The 12090-nt window shown below is 33.9% G+C and overlaps 1 protein-coding gene across 1 annotated transcript; it reads right to left on the minus strand.

Annotated features, from left to right (window-relative positions):
• Positions 1–630: 630 nt before the first annotated feature.
• On the minus strand, positions 631–11805 carry G6PC2 (glucose-6-phosphatase catalytic subunit 2). Its single transcript, XM_051991253.1, is given in 5 exon segments — positions 631–1145; positions 3688–3803; positions 7133–7244; positions 10678–10787; positions 11591–11805. Coding segments are annotated over 5 exon segments (1068 nt in total).
• Positions 11806–12090: the final 285 nt, after the last annotated feature.

A 12090-nucleotide genomic window follows, 5' to 3' on the forward strand; every position in this document is an offset into this window, starting at 1 on the left:
AATAACTCTATGATAAAATACTTCAAAAACCTTTGGAAAGAAGCCTTTTGGAAAGCAACACTTCCAAAAAGTAAGTTGATTTCATATTTATTATAAAGATGCCTAGTACTCTGCAGAATTATGACATGTACTATTGAGAAGAGATAAAGACTATGACATCTACCCCTCATGCTTTTCCTTTCCCCAAAAATGTTTGCATATCTGTCACTGTTTTATATAAACATATAAGAGTGGGTAACCTACTCAGAATAATGTCAATGTATGGATCAATCAGAATTCAACAGTTTAAGTTCATTTAAGATGTAACTGATTTAACTACTATCAAAATGTCTTCAAAGGAAAGTAGTTCCCTCCATTTTGAAAGAACAAAAGACAACAAAACATGGAATTATGAGTAGATATATGAGTACATCCCCAGACTAGGAGTTAGAATTGGCTTTAGATTCTGGCTTTGCCTCTGAATAGCTGGATGATCCTGAAAAGTCACTTAACCTCCTTAGTTCTCAATTTCCTCATCTGTAAAATAAAACTAGACAGCTGATCATTCAAGTTTATAATTGTGATTCTATAGGAAGGTCAAGAGACTTCTGTGTGAAGGGCACATAACTCTTCCCCCTTATCCCAATATATCTAATTAATCTTCTTTCCCCTTGGCCTCATTAACACATATATGCAGTAAGGAATCACAGCAACCACAGCCAACGGAATGGATGCACTTTTACAGAAAGATAAGACGTAAAACAAATATTCAGCATGTGTTGGGATCTTAACATAGTTGTATAGCTGCAGGAGGGTTATTGAAGTCATCATGCAAAGCAATTTGAAATTCAGCTTGTAACTGTCCTTCCCTCTACAGCTCAGAAAGAACATTTCGAAATTGATTGCAAAACCCAATCCAAAGAGAAACCCCAGGTTTCTCACCAGGCCAGCAAATGGAGTTGTATCAATATGGATCCAGTCTGGATTGGCACACTATTTCTTGGCTTTGGGGACAGACCACAGGAGATCAATATCAAGAAGTTTAAGGAAAAGGGAAAAGCCAAGGGCAAAAAGAAACAGAAAAATATTGGTCTTGATATATGTTCCCAAACTTGCTGTTTGGATTCTAGTTGTATGTTCAAATGCTACTGCCACAACAAGCATATCTACAAATCAAACACAGAATTTTAAATGAGTTTACTTTCTTCTTAGTCAAAAATATCTATTAAGCACCTACCATGTGCCTGGCACTCTATTAAGTACCGGGGATCCAAAAACTTAACCAGAAATAATGTTTTTGGAAAAATGGTATGTCCTTGTGGAACAATTACTAAACTTAACCAAAAAGTGTACTGTATTCTTATAGTAAAATCTAAACCCTCCTGAAGAGAGAGACAATTTTTCATTTTTTTGCTTTTGGATTCTTCATCACCTAGTGCAGTGGGATAGCTAGATGGTGCATTAGATAAAGGCCTGGAATGAGGAAGACATTTATGTTCATGAATCCAAATATTGCCTCAGATATGTAATTGCTGTGTGATCCTGGGCAAGTCACTTAACTGTTTTTCCTTAGTTTCATCATCTGTAAAATGAACTGGAGAAGGAAGTGGCAAATTACCCCAGCATCTTTGCCAAGAAAAACCCAAAGGGGGTTATGAGTCACATGACTTAAATGACTAAATGACCAGCAAAATGTCTTGTGCATAGTAGGCACTAATAAATGCTTTTTGAATAAAATTGTATTGGACGAGTAGGGTTAAGTACAAGCTCTGCCATTTATTAGTTCTTTGACCCTGGGAAAATTACTCAACCTCTTGGAGTCCCAATTCCCATATCTGCACAATGAAGGGCTTGGACTAGATGCTCACTAAAGTCCCTTCCTAACATGCAGTTCATTCCATGGTTGCTTTTAAGAAAGAAGTAGTTTTTCCTACAGTTCATCATTCTATGCATGTTTTTTCAATCTGCAAAAGTGAAGAGGTTAAACCAGTTGATTTCTCAGGTCCCTTCCAGTTATAATAGTTTATTAGTCTATGATTTATGGCCTTTGAGAATGTCTCCTAATTATTCCCAAACCTATTTCCTAAATAATAGCCATCACAATTTCTAAGCCCAACAATATGTTTGCCTTTCTGGAACTCTAACCATCAATATTAACCCAGATTTTTTATTCCCTCAAAGCCAACAAGCCTCTCACTGTAAGCAGAGCACTTAATTTGTACTGACAAATAATTTTGGGGGGGTCTATATCTATGCTTTCATCACTTTAGAAAACTTTAAGTATAAAAATTCTCCAATGATGATGATATTAATAAGTGCTGAGATGTGTCTGACTCTTTGACCACATTTGGATGTTCAGAGAGTAATTTTTTTGGTAGAGAGTGGTTTACTATTTCTTTCTCCATTTCCTTTTACAGGTGAAGAAATTGGGGGAAACAGGGTTAGGTAACTTGTCTAGGGACACATAGCTAGTAAATCTCTAAGGCTGGATTTGAACTAAGGAAGATGAGTCTTTCGGGTTCCAAGTCCAGTGCTCTGTTCATGGAACAATTTAGATGCTGATGTTTATCTAATGCTTTAGCAGGGGTCCTCAAACTACGGCCGCAGGCCAGATGCAGCAGCTGAAGACGATTATCCCCCTCACCCAGGGCTATGAAGTTTCTTTATTTAAAGGCCCACAAAACAAAGTTTTTGTTTTTACTATAGTCCGGCCCTCCAGCAGTCTGAGGGACAGTGAACTGGCCCCTTATTTAAAAAGTTTGAGGACCCCTGCAAGATTTACAGAGCACTTCATGTATTATTATCTCATTGGAGTCTTACAACAATCTATGAGATAGATGCTGTTATTATATATTATCTCTGTTTTACAGATGGGTAAATCAAAGCTGTGATAGATTAATTGATTTATATATGATTACATAGATACATGCTTTTGCAAGTGTAAGAGGGCAGGTTTTACACAGGTCTTTCTGGCAAGTAAAGGACACTTTTCAGAGAGGAAGTGAGGCGGAATTCAAAGCCGGGTTTCTCTGGCCCTCAGTCTAGCATACAATCTTCTATGCCATTCTGCTTCTCTTGATACAGACTGATCCCTTATCTGTTACTTACAATCTTAGAGTGTTTCATAGAATGCAAAAAGGTAAGTTACTTGCCCATAACATGTATCAGAGGCAGGATTTGATTCCAAATATTCCTGACTCCAAGGTTGTCCTTTCTAGTATTCCACAGCAAAGATAAATTTTATCTCAAATAACATATGTCATTAAATTACTGAGGATTTGAAGAGCACAGAATGTTATCTTTAACTCTTTGGAGCTACATGACAAACTGCAGTTTCTGAAATAATGGGCACCTGCTCAATGAAACCCATCCACACATGGATGAGTGTGCACAGATGACTCCATCCCTGAATGATAGGGACTGCGTTCAGGTAGCCATATTTAATTCTACCCTAAGTCCAAACATTAAAAACCTAAGTTAAAGCGATAGTTTGTACAAGTGTTTAAATTAGAAAATCAAAAATGTATTTCTTACTTCTTCATATTCTATGATATCATATTACACATGATCAGCAACAGTAGTTTAAAGAAAGAAACATAAATTCCAAATATTCCCCTTTTAGTCCCAGCAAAAATCTGATAACATATAGCCAAAAAATGAGGCTAAGACTTTCAAATGACAAGAATTAAGAAAAGTGATCATATTTACCACCAATTACTCCAAGAACAACTCGATGAGGAAAATGTGTTGCTATGAATACTCTGGAGATGCAGACCCTGATTTGAATCAACCAAAAAATACTCCAAAGAAATGACCAGGTAAGTCTGTGATGGAAAGACAAGTATACATATGAAAAAAAAAATTGCAAGAGGCTATAAAATTTTATTTAAAGCACTTTTCCCATGTGCTTTGTAGGATTTGAAAAGCTTAACAGTTACTACAAGTTGCTATATGAAACTTACAAGTAGGCTATCTTAATGTAATAATAATAATGTCATTGTCATATTTATTATTAGCATTACATCTATTATATCATAATAATAATTATTAGCATTTATATAGTGCTTTAAACTTTGCAAAGGGCTCTAAAATATGACCTCATTTTATTTTCACAACAACTATGCTATGATTATCCTTAATTTACAAATAAGAAACTGAGGCAGACAGAAGTTAAATGACTAGCCAAGATATATATCAAATGAATACCTGAGGCTAGATTTGAACTCAGTTTTTCCTGATTAAAGGTCCAGTGCTCCATTCACTGTGTCATCTTGTTTTCTTTGCTTAAGTCCTGAAATTTAATAAATGTTATAAATTAAAGCTAACTTAGACATTATAATATTGTTATTGATTGGAGAGGGTGGTGCATAGGAAATAGTACAGGACATTAACTTTTTCTCTGAATAGTCAAGAACCAGTCAATGAACACGAATATGAATATACTTCAAGAGATAGTGAAGGATAGAAGTTCTTAGTAGGCTAAATGCTCCATTAAAATATGACCCAACTGGACAACTGAACCAGAGTCATTCAAATTTTTTGTTTGTTGTTAGATTAGTTTTTGATTGTATTTAGACTGATAACTGATATAAACCTAATAGTTTCACTATAGTTTCTAGTTCTTTTAAAAATAAAGCTTCTCGTTTTTTTTTTTAAGAAAAAAGTTTTAATGAATTAGATTTAATAGAATCTGATACTTCATATTTTGATTTTTAAGATTTAGGGGAAAGGGCCTGGGAAACTTGAAACTACAATTTTATGGAAGGCAATGTTCAAAACTCTCCCTTTTAAATGACCACACTAGGAAAAGGCAGTCATTTCTTTAAAATATCTCCAAATGTTACTCCAAATGAGCATCTTTGGTCTTTCAGAATGACTTTTATATAGCCTCAGGTCACAAGTTGCTTCTAGAAAAGGGAAAAAACTAGTTATTGGTGAGACTTTTAAAAGAAGGAAGCAAGGAAAGAAAGAGAACATGCTATATTAGTACAACTAATGCTTTAATTAGAGATGGAAAAATTGAGGAAAGGAGTGACATAGTCGCTAGAAAAAAGGGCCTGAAGTCAGGAATATGAATTCAAATCTGATCTCAGACACTTATGTGCTTTGTAATCCTGGGAAAGTAACAACCTCTGTATGTCTCAGTTGCCTCAGCTGTAAAATGAGAAACATAATGTTATCTAATTCCCAGGGTTACTATAAGGATCAAATCAGATAATATTTGTAAAGTGCCTCGCATGTGGCCACTTGAGTTTCCAATTGTAAAAGAAGCTATTATGAGGATTGGATGAAGTGGTATATATAAAAACTCTAATGAAATATATAAAATGTCATCTACTATCACCAATGATTTGTAAAAGGGAAATTAGTGGTTGTGATATGTAAAAATTTTATTCAAAGCATTGAAAAGTACAGCAGGAAAAGTTGATCAAAAGACAAAATATTCTTAGATTTCATCACATTTGCTCAGAGATTATACAGGAAGAAAAAGTTAACTGAAATTCCAGTTGAATGATATTTTGTGAATGTAAATTATTATTCTCATGGAATTATAACATCTTTCTTGATGTTTTTACACTAACCAAATTATGAGTATTTTAAATATTAACTGCTAAGATGATATCTGCAAACAAGTCAGATGTCATTTTGGAAACTTTGAGGAGATTCTCAGATTAATTATTTGGAAAATTTTGAAATATCCATTTCAAAACTTAGACATTATAATATTGTTATTGATTGGAGAGGGTGGTGCATAGGAAATAGTACAGGACATTAACTTTTTCTCTGAATAGTCAAGAACCAGTCAATGAACACGAATATGAATATACTTCAAGAGATAGTGAAGGATAGAAGGACTTAGTAGGCTAAATGCTCCATTAAAATATGACCCAACTGGACAACTGAACCAGAGTCATTCAAATTTTTTGTTTGTTGTTGGTTGCTATCCAGCAACCATTTATTAAGCATCTACTATGTAACACACACTTGTGTTAATATCCTGTATTACTCACCAAAGCATATCATCAGCTGGTACTTGGAAATTTTTTATTACCAATAAAATTATTGTAGTATGTTCCAGGGAGGAAGGAGAGAGGGGAAGGAGAGATGTCAAATGTGCAGGTGGGGAAGGATGATAATAAATAAATAAATTGTTGTAATAGAATACTGCTAAAAATTAAATGAATATAAATTCTTAGCAATCTCAGGGCTAGCTAATGCAGTTAAAAGATTAAGTGAATAAAACACCCCAGGGAGGCTATAATAGGTATTGTAAGGATTATAGAGTGATTTCCTCCCACATGAGATTTAAAGGAACTGAAAATAAAAAAGGAAAAGAAAATGCTCTATCTGACCAAAAGGTATAGGAAAGTGTCAGAAGTATAAATTCCAGGCCCCCATCTAACTATGTCAGATAGAATAAACTTCATTTTTAAAAATTATAATATAAAGAGATCACCAGCAAATAAGACTCCAGGGGAAGATTGTTCCCTGCAATGTGTGGACTGCTTGGAGAACAGTCACATTTATGTTTTGGTCAGATTATATACTGGGAATTAGTAAAGATTCTCCCTGAACTTCACTGGTCAGGACTAACTGGAATCAAAATGGATTAAATTTTATTTTGAATATATTTTTAAACATTTAAAAGATGACATCTGACCTACATTTTGGAGGCTCAAGAAATTACTATTTAAATGTAAAACAACTCTGAACTAATAAAAGAGGGAGGTATAATTGTATATAAATAGACTCCTTCAGAGAGTATAAAAGTCATTTTCAAACTTCCAGTTTTTCTTGAAGAGGAAATTTGCATGCAAAATAAGTCCTTGTATATTTTTAGAAGAGTTATTTATGGACCACTAAAAATGATAATTATGTTATGGTAACAAAAAGGCATCTAGAACAGGACATTTATCAGTGGAAAATTTCCAACACTCTGTTGAGACAATGGCCATGAGCTAATTAGAGGGTTATCTTAATTCAAAATATAAATCTTCCATTCATGTTGCTATTTGGGGTTTGAGGAGCCAGAATAAATAAATTTATTTCAACAACTACAAGTACATTGTGCAAGGATAAATGAAAGCAAATGTGCTTTATTCAATAATGTCCAATTCAAATGAAATGTTGCAGAAACTCATCCAAAGCTGACCTGTGCAGAGACACTGATGATTTATCTATTCGACCCATAGTGTAGCTCAGTGTAGCTGTTACCATTACATACCAGACACAAGATGATCCCATGGCATGACCTGGTGGACATCCTGTAACAATAGTAGTAGATGAATTTAAGAAGTTATAAAGATGTAAAAAAATTTAGAAATGAGCATCAAAATAGTAGGCTGATACCTCGACCAAAAAAAATATGCCACAATACTCTAAATGACTTTTTTGAAAACTGGGCTGGAGACAAAGTGACCTCTTTCCAAATAGGCCAATGGGAAACAAAGAAAAGTAGGAATTGAACAAACTACTTCAATTTCAAAAAAAAAAAAAAGCATTATTTTTTCTTAAAATATGCAGATTTTCAACTTAATCAGTTCTGATAACAGTCTGAATGTTCAAAAATGTTGAAATGTTGGGGAAAAAAAGAAGAGCCTATATCTGTAGCAACCTGAATTCAGTGATCTTTCCATTTATTTCAATTAGAGAGAAATCAAAGCACATCCTTTTGGAGGACTGGGATGAGTCCATTTCCATTCAAATGGACAAATCAAATGATGAATAGAAATTACAGGCAATGGACACTTGCAAACAACCTGTGCACACAAATAGCTGCCCCTTGTCAGCCCCACATGGGCAGAGTCTTGGCTTTGTTGTCTTGGTAACCATTTGGCTCTTTTAGAGAACTGGTATGTGTAAAAGGGAAAAAAGAAAAGAAACCATGAATAGGAGAATAATTTAGGGGAGACTCTTCCTGGAAACAAGATTTCTGGTGAAGTTCTCTATTCTGTGGCTTTCCTGATCCTAAATATCACCCCTTTTCAAGTTTCTAAATATTTTCCTTCTAGTTCATCACATTGCTTGGAATGCCACAAATCAGTGATTAATGTTTTCTGCCAATCAATCTCTCTGTCTCTCCCTGCATTCCTCCTCTCCCTCCCTCTCTCCCTGCATTCCTTCCCCTCTCTCCATCCATCTCCATCTTTCTCCTTCCCTCCTTTCCTTTCTCTGTCTCTTTGTCTCTGTCTCTCTATCTCTCTCTTGGGAGAATCACTGTGATCACTAGATTAGTCTAATCAGTTTTTTTTCTAATTAACACCTTACAGCAGTTACAAAGAAAGAATGTGAATTTTGATTGGATAAAGAAGGAAAAGGGGAAACAAGGAATTTTGGAACACAGTCCATTTTGAGGAAAATTACTGGTTTAGGTGAGAGATCAATGATCATTTGAGATTATGAAATAATTGAAGATCTAGGAAAGGTCCTCTAAGTGCAGGGGTTCTTAAAGTAGGATTTATGAATTTGTTTATTTGGTTTTAATTTTGATAACTGCATTTTAATTTCAAAAAAGGTTTTGTTTATAATCCTATTTAATTTTATGAATTTAAAAATATTATTTTGAGGAGTACATTAGCTTCTCTAGATTGCCAAAGAAATCCATGGCACACATACACAAAAGTCTAATGACCTTTGAGAGCAAAAAGGAGATAGATGAAGAAAGAGTAGGTTGAAAGTAATAAAGACAAACTCTACTTCCCTCCCACATCCTGAATTTGGCCTAGTCCTAGTCCTACAGAAAATAATCCTCTATCTCCTCTGCTCTTTAGTGCAAAACTTCTTGCTAATCAGGATGCAAAAATCAGTTATTAGCAATTATACCAAAATCAGGGAGCCAGGGAACCAAATCATGATTTGTATGTTTTCCAAACAACTTATCCTTGAATTTGAAAAAAAAAAAAAAGTGCAACCAATGTTTAAGTTGTTGTTGATGTTTTTACTAGCTGCTCTTTAAAAACCCAACTATTTCAATTCTCATCCAACAAGAATGATTGTCACAGTATTTGTATCAGCTAGGCCAAAGAGATAATTAATTGACTCTAAAACCAGTAAAGTCAATTAGAAACACAAATACCCAATGACCTATAATTCCCATTCCTTTCTGGGGGAAGGCAGCAATGCGGAGGCACTGTCCAAATCTGTGATTTCATGATATAGGAAATTCTCAGTTAAAGGAAAATCCCTCTATCAATGCTGATTGGTAACTGTTCTGCAATTTACTATCTTAGAAAGCTTCCTGAAACACAGTGGTCTAATGATTTACCCAGACTAACAGGCAGTAAAGTTTAGAAATGGAACTTGTCAGGACTTTCTGACCTTGAGACTATCTCATTTTCCACCATACTTCTCTATTCTATTTTATTCCAGCTTAGTATATCCAATAGCCTTAACTTTGTGTAACATTACACATATACACACACCTCCATAAATATACAGACATATATATGTATATATGTATATATATATATATACACATACTACATACACATATATATGTCTTGTGGCAAATTAATTATATCATAATATTATAACAATAATAATATAACTTTATCTTTTCTTTTTACTACTCTCCAAAAAAATAAACAAAATGCATAAATTTGTAGACAGAAACTCAACATTCAAGCTAAAGTATTTATATTGAAATTATGGTAAGGTCTTATAAAAAAGAAGTCTATTTGTGCATCGAAATGCATGAAAGGAAAAATGAGAATTTTAAACAAAAACTGTTCTGAGGTCATATACACTTTCCTGCTAATGGGAATACCAGGAAACCTTTATCATTCCTGTAGGAATACTGTATATGACAGTACATTCTCTATCCATTAATGATATTCTCAGAAGACCTATAATGCCTTTGAAAATTGCTTAACAGCATGCACATCAACATTTCTAGAATTACATTGTAGTTCTGGGAATGAATATTAGTTATTGTTAAAGGATGAATCCACTGCTGTGTTGCTGAGTAAATACTCAAATGACAAAATTATTTGGCTATTATTATCATATTTCATTTTTTTTGCAGTTAGTGCAACAGATGTTGATTATTCATAGAAAATCTGTCTTTCTATACCATAATATCTTCATGACTTACATCAGAATATTAAGACTACTTTCCCAGATTATTTTCTTTATTCAATTTAATTCTACAAGAATCAATTAAGCATTTATAATGAGCCAGTTATTATGCTAAACTTCCTACAGTAGCCCCATGATAATTTGTTAGATGATCATTCCACTTATTATCCAATGTAGTACAAGCTATTAGTAAAAGGGAAAGAACACTCGTCTTTGGATCTAAAACTGCTGATTCAAATTCAGATTTTTGCCTCTTATCATGTCGTCTTGAGTAAGTCACATCCTCTGAGTCTCAGTTTTTTTAAATCTGTAAAATGGGGATGATTATATTTGCAATAGCTACCTCACAATATATGCAATAACTATAAAGAGGTACTTTATAACTTGTTATATAAATATGAAGTCATTCATAAATTTCTATATTATTAATAGCTAATAGGGCTCTTCTAATTTAATCTACTCAATTTTTTTAGATGAGGAATTTGGTATATAATGATGGAAAGACCTAGCCAAAGTAACACTTGTGACTTCCTGACAGAATAAGGATTCTAAATTTGGCAATGTAATCATTGCTTTTCTGGCTATCATGTCATTATTCTGAAACTACTAAAAATATCTTACCTGGACCAGTTTCACATGACGTGGAAAATTGTTCAAGCCATGAACCTGAGTGATTTGTGTAGATCTGAGTTTCTTGTACCCATCAATAGGGGCGATGACCAAATAAAATCCTACAATAAGAAAGATTAATAAATGCAGGTATACCATAAACATGGCTTTCATTTCATAGAGCAATTTTTTTCTCAAATAAAATGTCCCCGAGAAAGAGGGAAAGATTTTTGCAAAAATATAGAGCATTTGAAGAAATCATGAATTCTAGCATATCTCTTACCATACTAACAAGGGTCAATCAGTCATTTTGGTTTTCATCACCAATATTAACCACACAATGAGCTTAGTTTCCTTACTTAAGTAATCTCTCATCTTTAGGAGGCAATATTTATTTTGAGGGCTGGCCCTATGATTTCTTTATCATAGAAAATTCCCAGTGAGGAAACTCCTACCACCAATATAGATTAGCATCTGCTCTATAGCTTATAGTGTTTTGTTTTGTTTTTTAAGATTTCTGAGGTATTGAGAAGGGACTTGCCCAGCCTCACACAGCAAATATTTGTCAGAGGTAGGTCCTGAAAATATGTGTTCAGGATATAACTGTGAGTCCCATTCTTTATTGGGTGATTATGCAGTCAATACATAAATTATTCTAAAGAATCAATCTTGTTGAAATCATCCACCTGTTATTTAGATAAGGGTCTTTCCTTTGATTTTATTGCAAAATCAATCAATATATTTGGGGAAGTGGCTATTAACTGTGAAAGTTTGTGCCCTTATAAGTTCTGTTCTTCTGAACTGAAAGTTATGTGACTAATATTCTTCCCAATTTAAGAATATTTCATGTATTCTGAAACCTTTAAGTTGAACTAAAGTTACAGTCTAAAGAATAATGGATTTTTGAGGAAAAGGAAAAAAAAACCTTATCATTTTAAATATAAGGTTGAACCAGGCCCCAACTTAGTTGGTTCTAAGTGCAACTGTCTGATTAAGTTGAAACCATAGTGGGAAATAAACTGAAAATATATTAGGAGAATCTCCCACATTGGACATGAAATTAAGAAAATCACAGTAAGCCCAATAGTCCTTCTGCAAGTGTTGAATCATGAGATTGCCATTCTAGTGAAGGAAATCCATTCTTAAAAGAAGTTAATTCTGGACACAAAGAAATCACAAACTAAATGTAATGATTTTCATTGCTTTTATAAGGTACCCAGGTGGCGTGTCTGACTGTGATTACAACATGTGATTCTGCCCATCTGTGGAGGAAGCATGTTGGCCTTTTGCTGGTGAAAAGGTTGTCTGTTTATGATTTTAATTGGAGGCAAAGAGGCTCTGAAGTACATGCTGATCTGCAGTAAGTCACGGGGAAAGTGGGGTTGAGGGATAGTGCATGTCTTATGCAATCCTTTTTTTTTGTTG

This window comes from Antechinus flavipes, chromosome 3 (assembly GCF_016432865.1).
Source record: "Antechinus flavipes isolate AdamAnt ecotype Samford, QLD, Australia chromosome 3, AdamAnt_v2, whole genome shotgun sequence".
Taxonomy (NCBI): domain Eukaryota; kingdom Metazoa; phylum Chordata; class Mammalia; order Dasyuromorphia; family Dasyuridae; genus Antechinus; species Antechinus flavipes.